The 19,740-nt window shown below is 44.6% G+C and overlaps 8 protein-coding genes across 8 annotated transcripts; 3 read left to right on the top strand and 5 right to left on the bottom strand.

Moving 5' to 3' along the window:
• Nucleotides 1–61: 61 nt before the first annotated feature.
• On the bottom strand, nucleotides 62–2,780 carry L199_004669 (uncharacterized protein; the record flags this gene model as incomplete). The annotated part of the gene is made up of 5 exons (XM_064890394.1): nucleotides 62–89; nucleotides 170–368; nucleotides 429–2,355; nucleotides 2,417–2,544; nucleotides 2,597–2,780. The coding sequence occupies 5 exons, from the start codon at nucleotides 2,778–2,780 to the stop codon at nucleotides 62–64; spliced, it is 2,466 nt and encodes an 821-aa protein (XP_064746466.1).
• A 359-nt stretch (nucleotides 2,781–3,139) lies between these two features.
• On the bottom strand, nucleotides 3,140–4,702 carry L199_004668 (uncharacterized protein; the record flags this gene model as incomplete). The annotated part of the gene is made up of 6 exons (XM_064890393.1): nucleotides 3,140–3,601; nucleotides 3,668–3,841; nucleotides 3,927–4,005; nucleotides 4,084–4,246; nucleotides 4,335–4,361; nucleotides 4,444–4,702. 6 exons carry the CDS (start codon nucleotides 4,700–4,702, stop codon nucleotides 3,140–3,142), a joined length of 1,164 nt encoding a protein of 387 aa, XP_064746465.1.
• Nucleotides 4,703–6,368: 1,666 nt separating this feature from the next.
• On the bottom strand, nucleotides 6,369–8,231 carry L199_004667 (uncharacterized protein; the record flags this gene model as incomplete). Its single annotated transcript, XM_064890392.1, has 7 exons — nucleotides 6,369–6,528; nucleotides 6,608–6,751; nucleotides 6,821–6,924; nucleotides 6,995–7,109; nucleotides 7,176–7,400; nucleotides 7,519–7,658; nucleotides 7,731–8,231. The coding sequence occupies 7 exons, from the start codon at nucleotides 8,229–8,231 to the stop codon at nucleotides 6,369–6,371; spliced, it is 1,389 nt and encodes a 462-aa protein (XP_064746464.1).
• A 989-nt stretch (nucleotides 8,232–9,220) lies between these two features.
• L199_004666 (uncharacterized protein) lies at nucleotides 9,221–10,063 on the bottom strand (the record flags this gene model as incomplete). The annotated part of the gene is made up of 1 exon (XM_064890391.1): nucleotides 9,221–10,063. The coding sequence occupies one exon, from the start codon at nucleotides 10,061–10,063 to the stop codon at nucleotides 9,221–9,223; it is 843 nt and encodes a 280-aa protein (XP_064746463.1).
• A 595-nt stretch (nucleotides 10,064–10,658) lies between these two features.
• Nucleotides 10,659–12,205, top strand: L199_004665 (uncharacterized protein; the record flags this gene model as incomplete). Its single annotated transcript, XM_064890390.1, has 6 exons — nucleotides 10,659–10,690; nucleotides 10,749–10,916; nucleotides 11,040–11,103; nucleotides 11,194–11,349; nucleotides 11,424–11,590; nucleotides 11,701–12,205. 6 exons carry the CDS (start codon nucleotides 10,659–10,661, stop codon nucleotides 12,203–12,205), a joined length of 1,092 nt encoding a protein of 363 aa, XP_064746462.1.
• Nucleotides 12,206–12,707: 502 nt separating this feature from the next.
• On the top strand, nucleotides 12,708–13,231 carry L199_004664 (uncharacterized protein; the record flags this gene model as incomplete). The annotated part of the gene is made up of 2 exons (XM_064890389.1): nucleotides 12,708–12,930; nucleotides 13,086–13,231. The coding sequence occupies 2 exons, from the start codon at nucleotides 12,708–12,710 to the stop codon at nucleotides 13,229–13,231; spliced, it is 369 nt and encodes a 122-aa protein (XP_064746461.1).
• A 225-nt stretch (nucleotides 13,232–13,456) lies between these two features.
• L199_004663 (uncharacterized protein) lies at nucleotides 13,457–15,596 on the bottom strand (the record flags this gene model as incomplete). Its single annotated transcript, XM_064890388.1, has 6 exons — nucleotides 13,457–13,767; nucleotides 13,835–13,962; nucleotides 14,047–14,210; nucleotides 14,271–14,588; nucleotides 14,650–15,442; nucleotides 15,502–15,596. The coding sequence occupies 6 exons, from the start codon at nucleotides 15,594–15,596 to the stop codon at nucleotides 13,457–13,459; spliced, it is 1,809 nt and encodes a 602-aa protein (XP_064746460.1).
• Nucleotides 15,597–16,066: 470 nt separating this feature from the next.
• Nucleotides 16,067–16,687, top strand: L199_004662 (uncharacterized protein; the record flags this gene model as incomplete). Its single annotated transcript, XM_064890387.1, has 3 exons — nucleotides 16,067–16,317; nucleotides 16,439–16,544; nucleotides 16,655–16,687. The coding sequence occupies 3 exons, from the start codon at nucleotides 16,067–16,069 to the stop codon at nucleotides 16,685–16,687; spliced, it is 390 nt and encodes a 129-aa protein (XP_064746459.1).
• Between the last annotated feature and the right edge of the window lie 3,053 nt (nucleotides 16,688–19,740).

Raw genomic sequence — 19,740 nt, 5'->3', positions numbered from 1 at the left:
TATAGAAATATAAAATATATAAGTCATCATGCATGATACGTCCATTATGCGTTACAAATACCTATCCAACCACAATATCAAGTACTGGACTACAGGACGAGTTAGACAATACATCAGCTATGGACAATCAACAGGAACGCAATGAAACGGAATATTCGAGTAGACCCACCTAATCATGAAATCAAATTCATTATCATTACTGATCACTCTCAATTTATCAATCTTATGTAAACCTTTTCTCAAAGCTAGGAATTTGATCCTTGTCGATAAACTAGTGAAAGGTAAGAGTGGTCCACAGCGTATGTCATTTTCTAATGGTATGATCGAGGGGGATGTGGATGAATGGGAAGAAAGTGATTGCTTGAGGACTACGGTATCACATTTGTCAGTTGGCGATCATCCAAAACGATAGCCAAAATTTCACTTGCTTGTATCGTCCACTCCCAAATCCACATCGTCCTGACCCTTTCTCGAATTCTTTCTCTTATCCCAAATTTCTCTCAACCTATTTTCCGCCCCCGCTGAACCAGTATCTCGGGGAGGTACGTTCAGTCTAAATCTCTTTGTTTGATCCGATCGATTATGTACGAATATCTCGGTTGAAAATGTCTCCAGTGGTTGAATCGCAGAATTGTATTTTGAGCTGGCAGATGGTAGTAGTTTGATTGAAACCAATAATCCATTTTCTTGATGCGCTTGGTGGGTTTTGGCATTCAGCGAAGTGACACGTTGGTTGTGATTGATCATTTGACTTGGCATCAAAGGTTTTCTGTGTTGTAATTCTTTTTCTTTCTCAATTGTCAACAAGTGAGCCAAAGAGTATCGCTTGTCCCCTGCGATTGCTATACTGTTACTTGCAGGTAGGCTTGTCGTCTTCGAATTTCTATTACTTGCATTTTGTGATTTGGGTAATATCGCCGGTAAGTTATGTTTATCCTCATGATGGAACGAACTTAGATCTAATGAACAGTTCCATCTTGAATGAAATTCTTTCGTTTGGTATTTGTATTTTTTTCCTTCTTCTCTCGATTGAGTGATCCTTGTAAATGGTTTCCCAATAACAATAATGGACACAGGTCTGATTTCATCTGTCCTTCCCAAAGATTTATTCACAATCTCTTCAACTCCGTCTTTTCCTGCGGTATCACCATGACCAGTCGAGGATGAAGAGGGCGAAGAAGCGATCATAACTTTGTATAAGAGATTATATTGTTCTATACTACCGAGTCGGAGCGGGAATCTTGTATTTTCGATCAACTCAGTAGATACCTTTCCTCCTTTACCTGAGATTTCCAAATTGACTTTATTCACTTCGAACCCATTATCCAAAGACGATTCAGGGGAATTTTCGATTTCTATGCAAAGTATCACACATTTTTCACCTTCCTCTTCATCCACTTCGTCCGAGGTCAACAGTTGAGGTAAGAATAGTGTTCGCATCCTTACTCGTAGACCAGGTGAGAGCGATAATACCCTTCTGTATGATTTACGTAGTGTTGTCGATACGATAGGTTGGATAGTAGACGGTAAGTTGCCTTTCTCTCTACTTGGTCCGGAACCCTCGGTAGATGTGGTCGAGGGAGTAACAATAGTTGGAGCAGATAGAGGTGTGATGCCTGACAAGGGCAACGGGGAATTTTCTGAAGATGAAGAAGTATGTATAGATAAATCTTCTCGTATTGAGGAGGCAAGTCTGGTCGCAGGCATGATACCTTCACCTCCTGCTAATCCACCCAGTAAATCAATCTGTTCCATACTCGCGTACTCATCGCCGTCATCATCTTCATATCCCTCATAATCCGTCCCCTCCGTCCGTATGGTCGTTCCACTCCGTATCGAAGACGTATCGATACTTTGAGCATTACGTCGATGTGTCTTGGTATTGTGAGTCTGATCACGAAGAGTCACAGATGCAGTGAGAGCCAATAATGGATTCTGGATTTGAGTTCTTACATAGGCAATTGGAACTTCACCTCTCCAGATTACCTCCCAACCATCTTTCACTCTTATAACCTTCCTTCCACCACCACTTGTTCCTTTTGTGGGTAGCTTACTCTTACTATTCCCTTCTTCCCATGGGCCAGAGACTTCTTCCACGGCTCCTTCCCACACTACCACACCCTCGACATTCGCATATTGCTCTTCACCCTGGTTCATCGCTGGGAAGGGGTTGGGTGTGACAGGTGGGTTTGACCCTTGTTCAGAGGTGGATGAATTGGAGAGGGGTGTACGTGGAGGTGCAGGTGGTGCGAGGGATGAAGAAGAGGTTGATATAGGTATTGAAGCTGTGGGTGTGAATGTTGATCTGGGATTCGGAGGTGGTAACGAGGGAATGAATGACGCTGACATTGATGGCTAATCCCACGACAGTCAAAAATCAGCTTCGTTTTTAGATTGTAGGTCAAAGTGGACTCACCTGTAATCTACCTAGGAATCTTAACAATTCAGAAGTAGGCTCCTTAGCATCTATCGCGGGAGTACCAGGTAGATCGCGTAAGACTTCGTCGGGAAGGTGCATCGAAAGGAAATAGAAGAGCTTTTCGTCTATATTGAATGTAAGCTCGTGGCTCAAGGTGCTTTATATTAGAAAGCTTACCAAAGAATGCTGATTCCCTCATCGAGGAAGATCCTTCTACGTCCTCCCACCACTTGCCCAAGTCGTCTTTGTCGCTAGTCCCGCTCGGCTCTTCAGGTGAAGAGGATATCTCGGGTATCACCAGGTTGAGGGAAGACGAATTGAATAGCATTTCATAGTAGGTCGAGGGGTTCGGTGAGGGCATCTTGTACAGATGTAAGATCAATCGTGCTACTCTCTGATGGACACGACGCCCCCTTCCAACAATGACGGAGAGTCGATTGGTTGTACCGGCAGGAGGTGAAGTGTGGACTGAAAGAATTGAGAATGGAAGGATGGGATGGTGTGTAAACGACAACGATCTAATTGGATCAACATGGAGACCCCGCACCACATCACCAAGGTGTCAACCGAATCCAATGCCCTCGCACTGCCTGTCTTCTGTCTGGATGGACGCATTCAACTTTATTCATACCACATCCAATCTGTCCTGAGGGAATACTTTTACGCATGTAATATCCAATCTAGACTTGCATCTTAACATGTCTTACACGACCGATCTGATCAGATGAACCCCCACATAATCCTCATCCTCGCACTCCATCCATTCTCCCATCCTTCACCGCTCGGTTCTTCTTTCCCTTCTGCATCCCTCTCGCCTTGACCATTCCAGCCATATAAGATCCTCTCAAACCAAGCTACTCTTGCCATGTATCTGATATCATCCTCCAAGGGACTTTCGATCGGCCCTTGCTCCACACTTTTAACGTACTCAACACATTCCCTAAGATACGTCTTAATATCATCGGAAATTCCCTGCTCATGGTGGAGAGGTACGGTCAAGCTGGCAAGCATAAACAAAGGCTCAAGGGTGAACAGACATTTGTGTCTTGGGTTATCATGTCTGAGGGATTCTGCAAATACGTCTTGTGGTATGGGATGCTTTGCGAACCACTCATTGAATGACGATGTCGCAAGGGTGATAGAAGATGTATCGCCTTGAATGAATTGCCGATGAAATGCGAGCTAACTGACACAACGACCGATCAGTATTCATCCTGCCATGTTGGGTATACGTATTTATATACTTACAATGACATAATACCACAAAGGCTTTTCAGCGTTCTTCGCTTTCATCCCCTGATCAGATTCTTCCATCCATACCACTTGCTCATTGATCCACTCTTTAATTTGCTGCACGAGATCTTGCTTGATGGATGATCCGCTGAGGAGGAGAGCTTGGTTGACCAAGATGAGGTATCGGATCTATACGAGGCAAGTTCGAGGTCAAAATCAGCGACGATTCAGTTCAGTCCCGTTTGAGAATGAATTGAGTGTGGGTGGCACTCACAGCTATAACGAAACATTCATTACCTTTCATAGGTTCTTGACCAGGATGACATTGCGAGAACCTCACTTGAGGTTCCATCCTGAATCTCAAAGAACGGCAGGTAAGCTACAGTGGCTGACTTAAGTTGGTGAGTACAGTATGTTGAATCTGACCGTACCTTGTATCAATATCGACGAAGAAGACTCTTAAGAGCTTTTCAATCCTCTCAATAGATTTTTGTTTCAGATCATGATCGGAAATATGTCGTATACCCAAAAATAGAATGTGGATTGTTTTAGAGAGCGATTCAAGTTGAACTTGACCTTGAGGCCTTGCATTTTCTATTCAAGCGAAGCGTCAATCAAAAAGTTAGCAGATATGCCTGACCAGAGTTGAGATCATGATGGATAATCGATAGGTCATACTCACCTGGATTCCTCTGTCCATCTCTCCATTCTAACATACCGCCCAATACAAGTTTCACAGACAGTCATCTTTTTGCTTGGTCAGATCGATAACTAAAAAACACTTCACTCACCCCATTCACCATTAGGATTTCGCCACCAATGCGGTTTAATAGTGAACAACTGATTATTCCCTCCTCCATCCTCTTTCGATACAGGACATAAAACAGGTGAGTACGTAATTGAGTATACTTCGTCCTTCGCAAGGATCTTCCCTACTAGCTGGCGGAGTAATTCGATGGTATGCCCATTAGAAGACTGTTTAGGGAATGGTAAGAGGATGTCCAAGGGTTGTTTGGGGATAGAAAGTGGAGTTTTACCTTCAGATGACATGTTGGATGATTCGCAGGTGCTTTATTCGAAACGGATGAGTATGTTTGCTAAACTTGATGATTCACTGATCGGATTGACCTATTTATACAACCTTATTGAGATACTTGTGCGAGAAGCCTGGTTGCATTGCTGTTCAGTGGACGTCAGTTGTGAATTGAGTCATCAGGAGATGAAAGGTCCTAAGTCATCAACGGTTGTGACATATGATGCCAATCAGAGATACATCGTTCCATTCACTTGGTCTTTCGCCCAAAAGGACAAGGGACAAAGGATATTTTGATTGTTGTGTAGGTTTCTTGTGCTACGCCATATTTGAATCACAATATCCATTAGAGAATATAGCTTAGACAGAATGAACTTTTCTGACAGTCGATACAGCACGTCCAGCCAAGATGATGGTGCTATGTCAAGGCCGTCGAACTCCGCTGCAGTAACTTACAGCTAGTCGACATGTCCAATCTCTGCCTCTGAGTGAAAAGTAAAAGGTGAAGTGCCACATTCCTCATTCACCGGGTATCGCCGCCCACATCACTTGTGTCTTCTTCGAGGTTCTTCATCATCGCTACCTCAGCTTGATTTGCTTTCGATATTTTGAACATTTCCACTGAAAATCATCAACACTCAAATCACAAAAGTAATCGAACCCATACGACTGGACTGTTTCAGCTCAGACAAACTCGACACAATGGCATCTCCTCAGTATCTCGGTCCAGCAGGTTCACAACCTTCCAACCCTCTTACCGCATTCTGGAAGAGTCAGGTGGTCAATCCCGAACACCGGGAAGGAAACATCAAGTGGGTATAATTTGATTCATGCGTCGAAAAGGATAGATGGATGAAGTGTAGTGGACTTGGAGGTGGATTTAGCAGGAGAATTAGGAGGAGAGGGGATGATCATAAGAGTAGACAGCAGAGTGATAGTATATAATCGAAAGATTAAGGATCGCAATGGTTTGGATTCACGAGGTATAATGAGAGAAGGATCATATAGTCGAGGGAAGATAGACGATGTTCTGGATAGAAGTCTAGTAGCAGAGCTAATTGGTACTTTTGCGTTTCTATAGCATCGCCCGAGCTACCGTCATTTTCATCCTTGGTGTCGCTTTCGTACGATCATCATTAAGCAGTGCTTTAGTACCTGTCTTCTGAGCGTGCAGAAGTGAAATTGATAGACGGTGGAGACCTGTTCAGATTATGTGAGTGCTTGAAAGAATTACTTTATCTATTGTATAGGTCGACTGGGCTGATCTGTTTCGTGCTTTATAGGAATATAGAATCAGAGGATATGATGCTTCATATCCTGAAGAACGAGGGATAATCAATATCATGTATAATTATTGATGTATAATACTTTACTATGCATTGCATCACGACTCATAATCGTCAAGTTCATGTCAACGAAATGTTGTACGTCAACCATCCAGTCTGAATCAGCGATCAAACAATCCGATCAGACAGAAGACATCTGTAACATCTCTTCAACAACTATATGATATAGTATAAAATTTCCCAACGATTCACTACACTACACGAATCGATCTTTCAGTCATAGGCATTTTTCAGCTATTATAGGTATCTCAAATTCACTAACAATACGCCGAACAAAGCTTAATAATTCATTCACTATATCGTCCACTTTCATTTCTAAATACTAAAGATTTTGCGACTAATTTTGCTCGATAATACCGACCAAAGCCTTCTCGTATTTACCCGTAGTCTCACCTTCCACAGCTCTCTTGAGGGTTTTACCGTATTGAGCTTGATATTGGTTCTTGATGGCATTGAATCGAGGTCTGTTCCAGTGATTTCGAACTATTCGGTAGATCCTACAGGAGGAACAAGAACAAGTCATCAGTCATCATTATGACGAAGAGCGATTATAAGTGGTAATGATCTAGAACTCACATTCTTTCGTCTTTCGTACCCATGCCGGCCATGGCGTTATACAGCAATTCAGCATCTCTGACCACACCTTGACCATCATTCTCGACACCTTTGGCAATGTAGTACAACCCATCTCGCATATGACCAGAGAATTCAGATTGGATCCTGACCGGAGAGGGATTGTCAGTTTATTTGACTTGATAAACGATGCAGCCTATGTCAGCTGAGACTTACATTTGTGACAGAGGGATTCGATGTCTTTGAGGGAAAGCCTGAGCAACGGCTTGGAGGTGGGCGTCGGAACGAGATAACAATATACCACAGACTCCAATCTCGTCCTACAGCACAAAGAACTCCAGTCAGCCAAACGTGGAATTATGAGTGTGGAATGGGAGATTATCGACTCACAGTACCCATCTTTCCTGGACCAGCTCTATATAGCGCTTCTACATCCTGTTGGACTTGTTGTTGGTTCACATAGGGCGATTCGTCCCTTTGTCCAGATAGAGCCATGTTGAACATTCTACAAGAGTATGCCCTCAGTCAATGGAGATCTCTTTGTTTGATTGCAAATAAGTGATAAGCTTACCTCTCAGTCTTCATACTGAGCTCCCCTCTTACAACAGCCACCAAGTCTTTCCCGTAGACTCTCTTGTATCCTTCTTTGAGAAGGAACATTTCTTCGTTTGATCTACCCAATAAGATCTCATTGAGAAGATCTTCGTGCGTACCCATACCTGAACATGCTCGATTGAGAAGATGGAGATCACCGCCTAAAGGACCGAGAGAGAGAAGGACTAGGGTGTATTCCAGCCTACACAGTGAGAAGTGAGCTTGAGCTTTTATGATAGGAAAGACCGGGACGGTGGAAAAGACAATTGGAGACCAGAAAAGAACGGGCTGGACAGACCATTTGAATTTATATGACTTACCAGCTTGACAGCTCCTTCTCCAGGGTCTTCTTCAAGCTCCTACCCACAGTTTGCTCGTATGTCCTACTAAGAACTTCCATCTGGAAAGCATCCAAAGGTGCTAATACATCTATCAAGGTTCTTTCGTCTGTGCCGAAGCCCTATGAGAACAATCAACGAAGGTGAGCTATCAGATCTGGGTTAGTATACCCTGTACGGACATGTCATCTCACCTTCGTAGCTTTCCTTATACGCTCAGCATCAAATTGGGCATTGTACCCTTGTAGATTGCTGAGTGGTACAGCAGGTGGAGGAGCAGGGATGGATACACCTAAGAATCGTGGTCCCTGACCAGGCATAGTCTGAGGGGGAGGGGCGCCGTATCCTCCTTGTGCACCGTATTGCTGAGTAGGAGGTGGTGCGCCATAAGTTGATTGTTGTGGAGGAGGCGCTCCGTAAGGCGGTTGGGGTGAATGTCCGCCGAATTGCTGGGGTGGGGGTGCACCATATCCATTCTGTGAAGGATGAGAGCCATAATTCACTTGAGGTGGTGGAGCACCATAATTATTCTGAGGAGGTGCACCATAAGACTGTTGTTGACCGTTGTTATATCCGTATCCACCCGGTCCCCCTGGACCTCCTGGTCCGGGGTATGAGGTAGGTGGTTGTTGACCCCATTGTTGTTGGGGTGGTTGGGGAGGTTGACCGTAGTTGTTCTGATATTGACCATACATCGTTGAGTGAGTGAGTTGTTGATAGTTGAAAACAGACAAGACTTAGGTGGCAACACGCTGGTGAATCATATATATATATATATATGTCCAAAGGAAGGGAGAGATCCGTTGATTAGCTGTGCGGATCAATCAGTTACTCGTAATGTTTAATGTTCATCAAGGGATCAAGGGATAAGTAAGATCCTATGATGCCAAGCCGGGTTAAAGCGTAAGATAAAGCGGTGCTGTAAGGTGCATCCACGTGTCACGATAAGGTAGTGTTAGGTGGAATTCACCGCTTTAACGTCATCAATACGTCAGTTTGGTTGTGTCAATTGTCGGTGGGTTGTCAATTGAAGGGGAATGTCACATCGATATGGTCATTCAAGGCATCTGTCTGAAACGCTAAAGGTATATTTGCAACGTTGTGAGAGGTCAACAACTCAAGGATGATTCATTAGAGTTGACTCCAGGTCAATTGATACCGAACATCAATTCAATCAGGTCAGGCAGGGTAGTGTAGTTCGCGGTGTCGCACCTACCGCCGCGTAAATTCTCACAATGTCAATCTTGTTCTCAAAGCATATGATAGCAGATTATGACGTGGAACATTCCTATTGAGTATTTAAGTTACTCAATATTATCCTCCCTCCAACGATCTCATCAATGACCATGTACAACGTTTCCCTTTATCCAGCCGGCTTCAACGCTCCACAAAGCCAATTAATTTCACAAAGACGCTTGAGAGCGATGATAACGATAGCAAGGGACCTTTCGTCCGTCAGGTCAAATTCTGGTGTGATTAAGGTATGGACTAGAAATATGAAGGTGATCATGAACAAGAATAGCTGCTCGATTTGACTTTGGACAGAGTGGAAAGGTTGCAACACAGAGCAGGACAGTAACAGCGTGTATTGTTATTTACATGCATTCGAAGATTAATTGTCGCCTGATGTACCCAATTTAGAAGGACACATAACAACCTGAGACCATATAGTCCGTCGGTGTCACTAACAAGATACATTCCAGCTGACTGAATTGCCCTGAGGTTTAAACGGTACTGTCGTCCAGCTGAACACTTCAGGATCCCTACCTACTCTCGATGGTAATCTCGTGTTATACCTATTGAACCCACTGATCTTCATCGTTACATCCTTAGTATATCCTCTGCCTCGTTCATCATACATTGTCAACTTGACATCTACCTCACTACTGATCAGGCTCAAACGAATGTCGGATCCCGGAGGCTTAGAGAATTTACAATTCGCCTCTTTGATCATCGTTGGCAGCCCCTTATCTAGCACAGCTTGATGGAGTGAATCGACAATAGCAGAATAGTAAGAAATCAATGATCGATGTCTATCTTCTATAGTAGCTTGTCCAGAATACACTGAGAAAGTCCCTTCGTATCTCTCGTCTTGCCCTACGTTAAGAGGCGCATGGGATATCCTAGAATATCCGACAAAGGGACATACATCGACGGTGACTTGCTGAGGAACTTTGGAGTAGTCAGATAGATCGATTGGGCCTTGCGAGTTTTCCAGGTGATTAGAAATGGAAGTTTTGTACTTGTTCAAATCACGTAGATTGATTGTCATCTCTGATATTTCAGGTAGGGTGGTACCTCGACCACCAACCGATGGACTCAAGGTGACGTGTACTTGATCATCATCTGTATATACTGTGTGATTTGCCGGATGAAGTTGCCATTTGTGTAATGTCGGACAGATATCAGACGGTAATTGAGTATCTGCAGTCATATCAAGTGGAGTATATTGGGTTACTCGATGGAAGTCTCCTGTGTGTTTGAGAGATCTTAGACCTCTCGAAGAGCTGTGTTTCGTAAATGACATGCTGACTTGTGCCACGGAGGGTACAGTGAGCTGAAGAATCAAAAAAGGTGACTTTGGAAGGTTTATACACGAACAGAAGAGGATTTATGGCCGTTTATATGCTTTCGCTCTTCCAATCGTCGAGAAGGTCTTTATGAAACATTCAAAAAGGATCACAAAGGTGGCATTTCAAGGCGAACCACATCATCGTGAGTTTTTCTACGATATTGGAGAATTGTATGGCAGTATGGGTCATACTGAGGTCCTTCGATTGGACTGCAGGCAGTAGGGAATGCAACGGTTCCAAGCGAGTGTCTCAAACAAGTGCACATATGCAAGGTCGAGAGCACAGCATGACTACGGTATGGCCACCTGCGATGATGGATGATTTTTGCCACTCCGCCCTTATATACGCGTGTGTGTTTGATCTGTGACTGCCGGAACCAAGAAACCCGGAATGAAAGGTAAAAGAGGTCATTTGGACATTTCATCATTCCATCTCAACCTTGTCCATCCTTCGACAACATAAAACAGATACTCAGTCCATCCAGGTATCTATCGTACTGTCCATCATATCGACTTCTTCTTCTCACTAGAAGTTTCGACGGAATACATCATGTTGATCGCCCTTCTCTCCAAGTGGAGCTGGTACGTCGTCCGTCCAACCTTATCTTGTCGCTGATACTGACTATCCTCGGTTCAACAGTCACGTCTGCTCCTACCTCTATCCGGCATATGCATCATACAAGGCTTTAGCTCATCACCCGGACTCCTCACCCGAGGCCATGGCGCAAGTGGAGAGGTGGTTAATGTATTGGGCTGTGGTGGGTACATGGACTGCGGTTGAAAGTGTCCTAGGGTGGACTTTCACTTGGTACGTATTCTGATTTGTTCCTCTTCTTCCTTTACATCTCGGGGATCCTCGGGATCATCACCTGATGCACGGTGATACTGCTATACATTCATGGCGCAACGCTGACCACTGACTCTCCAACAGGCTCCCATTCTATAGCTTAATCAAAACGCTCATCTTCCTCTATCTCTCCCTTCCCCAATCCGAGGTGAGTCATGTCTCGGACCAGCACCAATCCCTCTATCCCTATCAGCTGACACTCTACATTTCTTGTTTGTTTGTGTCGCTGCGATACTAGGGCTCATCATACATCTACACGAATCACCTTGCGCCTTTCTTCCACGAACATGAATCGGATATCGATGCTTTCCTCGCTAGTCTCAGATCGAGAGCTTCTACAGCTTTGGCAGGTGGATTGGGTTGGTGTTGGGAGAAAGTCAAAGCTCAACTCAACGTGAGTGTCAAAGCCATCATCATCGGCACCATAATCAGGTGAACGATGTCACTGATCTCCTCGAATCCCTACAGATCGCTCTTCCAGCTGGCCATGAGCCTTTCCCTAATCAAGGGGGATATAATGTTGGAGACGCTCAAGGATTTGATGTCCCCGGACTACACCAGCCTCCCACTTTGCAAGATCCAGCTTCGGGTGCTATACAACAGGTCTATGGGTTATTCTCACGATATGCAGGACAGTGAGTGTACCTTCCACATTCATTCGTCTATTATCTGTGGTGGATGTTCTCACTTCTTCCGGTTTGATCGAGTCTTATTTACTCAAGCTGACTCCTTGATCCTACCTCAGCTACATGCCAGTCGCTCTCTCTGCTCTCACCGCAGCTGCAGCTTCCGCTCAAACTTCTAACAGATCTGCACCAGCAAGTTCAGGTTTCCCCGCACGAGCGGAGCAGGTCCCTGAATCCATGTCTATGCCTATCCCAATCCCTACACCAGGTGTCAGATCTTCGCCATCCGATACGACCCTTCGATCCAGAACGTACCTCCATGCGAGCGGCAGTGGCAATGGCATCTCATCACCTGAATTAGCTGCAGCATCAGGACGATTTCAGGGTGGACGAAGCAGACCATCAGCCAGTTCAAGTAACTCTGATGAATCGTTATTCAACTCTGCGCCAAACTCGAAGAACAGTAGTCATGTGAGGTTATCAAGCGGTTACGAACAGATCAATCGTGATGAAGCTTTAGGTGCACCTAACGGACAAAGGCCCGCTATGGGAGATCAGAGGAGATCAAGTGGTTGGTTTGGTTGGGGTGGAGTTGGCATTCCTGATAAACCGAAATCTGAATGATTGGTCCGGTCCCCGATAATGTATCGATGAATTCGCATGTGAGGTTGCTTGTTTCTTCTACTTGTATACCACTGTATATATTTCTCGCTTAGGTGTTTATATCTGTATTGATTGATCGATTCCGAGATTATGTTTGTACGATTATATATATGTAAGAGAGAATGTATGATTCAACCGAATTGGACGAGTTGACAAGACTCGTTTATCACATGGACTTTCTGGTCATCTCCATTAATCAGCTCACTATCACCATGTACAAGGTCGATTCGACATCACCAATCAAGACTATGCTAGAATTCACCTCCAGGTTCATAGTCATCTCCTCTTTATATAAGATCAAAGACAGAGCATGTAGAATTTTACGTAAATCGAATTGTTTCACTTTCGGATAAACGCGATGAGAGGACCATCATCAAGCATTCAAAGGTTGTAGACACTGAGGATCTTATCTCTTCTTGACTTTCCCCCAATATCTCTCACGAACCCACAGAAAGTACACGATATGTCCCAATCCCGACCATCCCAACCTAGTCAGTCAGCAATCACATCCCGCTCCGCAGCAGGAGCTCGCCCAGATAGGAAACCCATCTTACCTTCTCCGATAGCTCGGTCAGCTAGAGCGGCAGCAGCAATTGGAGCCGCGGCTTTACATTCGCCTCAGGTGAATAAGAGTATACCAACGGTGGAGTTGGGGGGTAACAAGAGCTTGTATGGGTCTTTCAGATGTAAGCATAAGCTCAAAATAGTCTACTTCATCCGGTCATGTAGAGTGTGATCCTACAAAAGTGGATTTACATGGAGTTCATGACGAGAATGCAAACAGGTAGGGTAGGTTGCGAAGAGATCAATTGCTGATCAATCTGTTCTTTCTCTCGTATAGCTCTAGCACCAAACGCGAGGATTATCTTCGGCCTGGTAGTCGGTGCAGTAGGACTAGCGGGATTGATGATTGATAGGAATGTATTGCAGGATGAGAAAGTTGATGAGAAACCAGCTATAAGCGTTAGGATGGTAGATAGGAAATAATGAAACAGACAACAATGGGCACACACATACACTTATATACCCCGCATACGAGTCGAAATCAGATTGATATACCCACAATGAACCGAGGTGCTTTTGGAAAGACTAGGAGAGCCCAGAGCTTGAGATCATCACTGGGAGTACGGTACAACAAGATATATTATGCATTAAGTTTAATCTACCTATATCTATATCAAGGTGTATCATATACATTATACATATATCGGATCATTCGCCCAACTCTCTTCTTATTCTCTCTCTGACTTCCCTTAACCCACCTACCCTCCTTACTCGTCCGGGACTTGCCGGTCCAGCCAATTCGACAGAAGTGGAAGCTCGTCCGGGAGTTGAAGGTGAGGGAGGAGCGAGTCTACCTCCATTCACAGAAGGTGGTTGAGCAATCGTACTTGATGATCCAGGTGAAGGAGGCGCAGCTAGCGTTGAAGGCATCTCTAACCAATCTTGTTTACCTATCTGCTTGATCGTCAGAAAGAACGGGCAGAGTCCTGTTAAAAGTTGCAAAGAGGAGGTAGCTTCGGCTATGCGATGTTATATGTCAGCTCCACGGCTTTTGACGACACGGAAGTACAGTGGCTGTACACGTACCGGTAGATATAGGAGTTTTAGAACTTTTTACGATTACATCTGCTACTTCCGTCATGGGTATAGCTTTCCTTCTACCTCGAGGAGCACTAGGTAATGTGCTAGGACCAGGTGAAGGGGCAGAGAACATCCTAAAGCACAGTTCTGTCAGCTGATATCTCTTTCCGACGACATATCATCAAGCAAGGGCCACAGGAATGGGTATAGCCACTCACATCCAGACGCCTTCAGCTATACCCTCCAGTCTACTCAACGTCGACCTCCGCTTCAGCTCCTCTTGCTGCCCTGCAGCAGACAGCAAATTTGTCCTTTTCATTCCTCCAGCAGATGAACCTAACGTCGATAATGGATTTTTGCTATTCCCAGAACGAGCTTTGATCTAAGAAGACAAGGTTCCTTGGTCAGCTGATTATCTCTTGTCTGCTGTGAAACAGCTCACTCGATCCATCATAGCTTGTCTTCTCTCATCTACTGAACCAGGCCGTACCACTTTCCCTTTCTTGTCGTCTTTCTCATCTGTCAACTCGAACGGATCAGACAGTCCTGCTGTCTTTGGTGAATCCGTTGAAGGTATCGGATGAGCCTTTTGAGGGGTTAGCGTGGTAGTCGGAGAGGAGAAAGACGAGAACAGATTGGCAGAGGGGAGAAGGGTAGAAGAAGGTAAATGAGGTAGGGGTAATACTGGTATAGGGGGTATCGACGATCGAGTGGAATTTTCAGATGTTGTAGGTGTAGGTAATATCGACTTTTCAGGTGGCTTAGGTTCAAACATCACGGTCAACTGGATTCACTCGGATTTGTAGGAACACCCAGCTCACCTCATAGCCACCATTCAATTCTACCCACTTCTCCAACCTTTCTCTAAACACTTCATGCCTCACATCTCCATTCGTATTCCATCTTCCGACCGCCCCCATACCCCCTCCCTGACCCTTGTTGCCTATCCCACCTTCTGCTCCACCATGCAAGACCTGCCTCGTCTCACCTTTCCTCAACTCTAGATCAATCCCCAGTCCATGTGTATATACCCTTCGTCCTGTCTGAGGATCTAACGTTCGAGTAGGTGTGATCAGATAGCTCAATCCCGATACTTGTCCTGCTCCCACATCCGCAGCGGTCGTTTTGGCTTTAGGGGTAGTATGGACCAAGAAAGGATTATCATCGTCATCTTCATCAATCATCGCTCTTTTGTTCTTCTCGCTTATCGCTTTTTCGTCTGGTAGACTCTTCCCGTCCCACGTCCATACCCATGCTAGACGACTTAGTTCCTGTAAACCGAATCGACGACCAGATGTCCTTTCGACAGTCTCCCGTATGGCAAGGAAGTTGGTCAGATTAGGTAAGGAGACGGAAGTGGCTGATGGAGGATGAGGAGGTAAGATCGGTGGATGTGTGGCGATGTAGAGTGACAAAGCGAGGTTGAACGAGTGATGAAGGTTTAAGAGGGTTTGAAGATGAGGAGGGAGACTGTCGGTCGATGTGGAGTGCTTGGAGGATGAAGGGACAGGTTGATCTTCTTGTAGGAGGATTGGCTCGACAAACTTGGCTTTTCGAGTTCGAGTATGAGGGGGTGTAGGAAAGGGGACTAAAGGTGGATTGGGTGTTGGTGGACTAGGTTGAGGGATATGGTCAGCCATTGTGCATGCTCCAAATATGGCAGACAAGCTTACCCTGCTTTGCTTTTCCCTTTTACGCTCCTTCGAGGAGTCTCGTCGCCTACGCTCAACTTTCTCTTCCTAGGTGTCGAGGTAGCAGTTGACGACATGATACTATTGTTCTATCGATTATATGGTATATGACAATATGATTTTGACGGACCAGCCGGATATGGATCTGTTGTGACAAGATGCGAGAGTTGCGACCTCACGCAGCAAGGAGTAGTATATCAAGCAGCAAGCAACACACGACACAACCAAGTGATGATGACGATGATGAGATTGCAAGATGCAGATGAAAGTGACAAGGAATGAAAGATCGAGAGTGAGAGCAGAGTCACGGAGTGGCTTGTTGATCGTTCAACATTACACCTTCAGGGTAAATACGTCCACCATCCCGTTCCTGATTCAACCCAAAAGGGCAACGGACATGGGGGATATCTCCGTGGGGATCACAAGTAATTCTTGGGATTGTCAGTTTGATTTTGATTTTTCAAGCACGCTTTGATCACTTTATACGCATTCATCACCACATGTCATCTTAATCGTTCATACCTCATTCGAGTAGGATCAAGTCATTATGTCAGACAAAAACGCCGAAGCATCCTCCTCCACGTCCACTACCCCAGTGACCGTCTCAGTAGCAGCATCTCGTAACGGTCGAACACCCGGTAAAGCTCACAAGGGCGAGAAGACAGCTGTGAAACGAAGTTACATCTCCCAATCTATCAAGACGCCGTTTGAGAAGAGGAGGGAGAAGGATAGGCAACAGGAAGCTATGAAAGCTGTTGAGAAGGAGTTGAAGGATGATAAACAGGCTGAGAAGGATAGGTGGGTATTTCTACACTCCAGCATTCTACCGAATACATACCCCTTGCTTCCTCGGCACCAGTGTCATGCATACACGGATCGTGAAATGCTGATGGGCAAATGAATTTGGTCCGGATAATAGGAAAGTATCGATCATCAAAGAACGAAGAGAAAGAGCAGCAGAGAAACAGAGAATGGAAGATATGAAAGCCAAGATGAGTGCGAAGAAATTGCAAAGGATGAAGAAGGTGAGTGATATCGATACTGTCATTGTGTTGACGGGGAAGTTCTACGAACGAGATTATGTTGGGGACCTGTCGCACACGTTCACTTGTGCTGACGTTGACATTCATCGCAGAGGCAAGGAAGAACCAAGAAGATCAACGGATAAATCTCCATGGCGAATCCTTCTACAATCCTTTTGCTATTTACCGACTCCTCCTTCTGCCGCTTCATTGGTATATGCATATGATTGGTCATGTAGTTAAATATGTATACTATGCATCACGATAAACCCAAAGAGATACGACGAATGTCTCGACGAGAACGATTCGGTTCCGGAAATTAGTGTAAATGAGTCAGAACAGCTCGTCGTGAACTGCCAAGGAAGGACCATCTCATCACGAAGTGATTTTCTCATCACGAAGTGATTTGAGATGAACGTTGAGATGTTCTAGCTAGTAAGGTGTAGATGATATTTCCAAATCGGTATCATTTGATCTGTATCCAGTGCATATGGAAAGATCCATCAGCTATACATCTCACTCCGAGATTCAAGACTAGTCTCGACTCACCAGGTATGATAAGCAACAATATCAACATCGTAAATCCAAAAGTCACCAACCCAAAACATACGAAAATCAACCCCCGATACCTGATCCTACCGTCTATCTGATCCAAACGTATATTCTCCATGTCATCTCTTATATGATACTGTGACGGAGGTGGATACTCAGCCGATGTAGGCGATGCTTGACGATATATATGGGAAAATGGGTTCGAACTCAGAGTCTGTTTAGTAGATTGATAATTAATGACCAACTTGACCTTCTGCAGATCCTGTGTAGGTGGCGGTATAAGTATACTTAAACCTCTTGCTCGTGATTTACGAGCTGTTCTCTGCCGAGGTGTAGGTAGCTTTTCGGACGATGAGGATGAGGGAAAGATATCAGAAGAGTTTTCGAAGGAGCAGGTGGGACCGTGATAAGTGAGTACAAGGGGGTCTTGCTTAAAAGGTAGTTCGATCGAGTTGACATAATCGACCTGTGATCAATGGATGAATGAGTAGTGGACATGAAGGAGTAAGAAACAGATCATGATCATTGAATTGATACCTCTTAGTATGTGCAGCATCTCCACCTGAAACGGCATGAGACTATCGTGCTTGTAGATCAGTCCAACAAACACAGGTCTGAACCGTTTCAGTGTTAGTACTGTATCGAAGATACACCGTGTACTGTGTGAGGATCACAAGGGTGTCAGCATTATCGCGCACAAGCTAACTTTGACACGGTCGTCAAGACAACTATTTGATGTTCCTGACAAGACAAGGGCAACTCCGACTATCTTACTTGTCTATACGTGTATCATGTGGTATGGAAACCTATTGTAACAAAGGTATGATCACTCTGCAATGATAGGAGGACTCACATAGTTCTGTCGATGCCCTTGTACTCCTCAATCCACAGAACTTATCAGCAGGGGGACAAATGCCACTACAAGCTTTCAGTAGATCAGATCCGTTAGTATTGTACGTAAAACATAGACAACTTACCACATCATACTCTTACCCGAACACCCCTCGGAGCTCCTCTGATTGACCAATACCAACGCACGAAACCCTCTATTCCAGAGAATCGGTACGAGTACGACCATATCCCCAACCAATAGCTCACTGTGGGTTTGGTGAATTCCAGCTTGTTCAAGCAAAGAATTTAGGCCTAGATCTGTTTTGTTTAATGGGAGACCACGGGAAGGGTCAGGTTGTCAGGTCCTTACGTTATCTGTCTGAAGATGGTTTACGCCATTGACGTGCGTCATTTTGCCAAACCCGTTACTGCCTTACTGGTGGAAAACATCTCTTGTGTTCTGTTGGTGGTATGTGCATAACATGATACGAGATATAGTGCGGTATTCCAGGAGATTGTGTTCGGCATATAAGAAGGATGATCGACATGCCGATTGTTCAACCGACTATGGAAGTTGAGTGAAGGAAGTAGGCAGCGGTTTGAGTAGGATAGGAGGAATCTAGGGAAAACAGATCGTAGTGCAGTAGTTTCATCAGTCTTGTAAGTATTCAAGGCATACTGAAAACTATCCCGATCTTTCAGCTGGTTAGTCTGTCTTACCTGCCTAGATACATGCTGCAAGTCAATGCGGGACTTTGCAACTAGTGTAGCAATGGATAAACATTCTTCATGGATATATCATCGAACTACTTATACAGCACATGCTTTACTTCTTCTCCAGTGCACTATCATGCATGCATTCCGTCAGCAATGGTCGTGAAGCTGATCAAGTATAAATCCAAGGGTAATAACCAGGGCAGACATGTCTGGACAAGGTTATTCATCAACCCTTGACAGAGGGAATGGAATATGAGACTTTCACCCAAATCAGTGGATGTGGCGTACATGCACGTAAAGGAATGGCATCGGACAATTCCTCTATTCGTATTCGCACAGTGGAAGCGTCCGAATAGGCATACCTTTTTTTAATAACAATTCCTATGATCATATATATGCTCACGTAATTATGTTTAAGCTAGCAAGCAATGCTTACTCGTTGGTGAATCGTAAGATTTGGACAGGTATCGGTGAAGATCATGAAATTAACCTTTTTACCAAAACTTGTACTTGGTTCTTCTGGTAAGACGATTTTGCATCTCGAACGTATGCACCCAAGCATAGCTAGTATAGTGTATCCATAGCATAGAGATCTTTATAATATCGTTAACACATACATCAGTCTATATAATTTCGTATAACCGGCCGCCTACCTGCAACGACTAAAATCAGTTCGGTGAAAATCGCGTTTCGGGTGTCTCAGGTTTTTCCCACACTCACACTCACTCTCGAAGATACGTACTTCAGCTTCGCTGGTACAAGGCAACTTCGGAGTCAACAAGTTATACGAGTAGTTGAGAAAGTCAGGTAGTGAGGTTATACAAAAGGATTAGAAGAGAATTTTTAGAAGAGATCGAAGCAGAAATTTGAATCCGACTCAACTTATACAAATCTTCTTTGACCCGACCTCATCTACCTTTAGTCATAAAATCAAGATCTACCTACTCCCATCCCGAATAGAACAATAAACCAGTGAACAGCGGCGAAAGGCACCTATCCCCTTCACACGCTATATCTATAGCTAAGAATCTCTCGTAGACTTATCAGCAATTGGGGTTTTTTTAGCACCTCATCTTCTCCCGCCGGCTTTCACCGATCT

Source organism: Kwoniella botswanensis, chromosome 1, assembly GCF_036426115.1.
Source record: "Kwoniella botswanensis chromosome 1, complete sequence".
NCBI lineage: Eukaryota > Fungi > Basidiomycota > Tremellomycetes > Tremellales > Cryptococcaceae > Kwoniella > Kwoniella botswanensis.
This window is presented reverse-complemented; position numbering and strand designations above follow the sequence as displayed.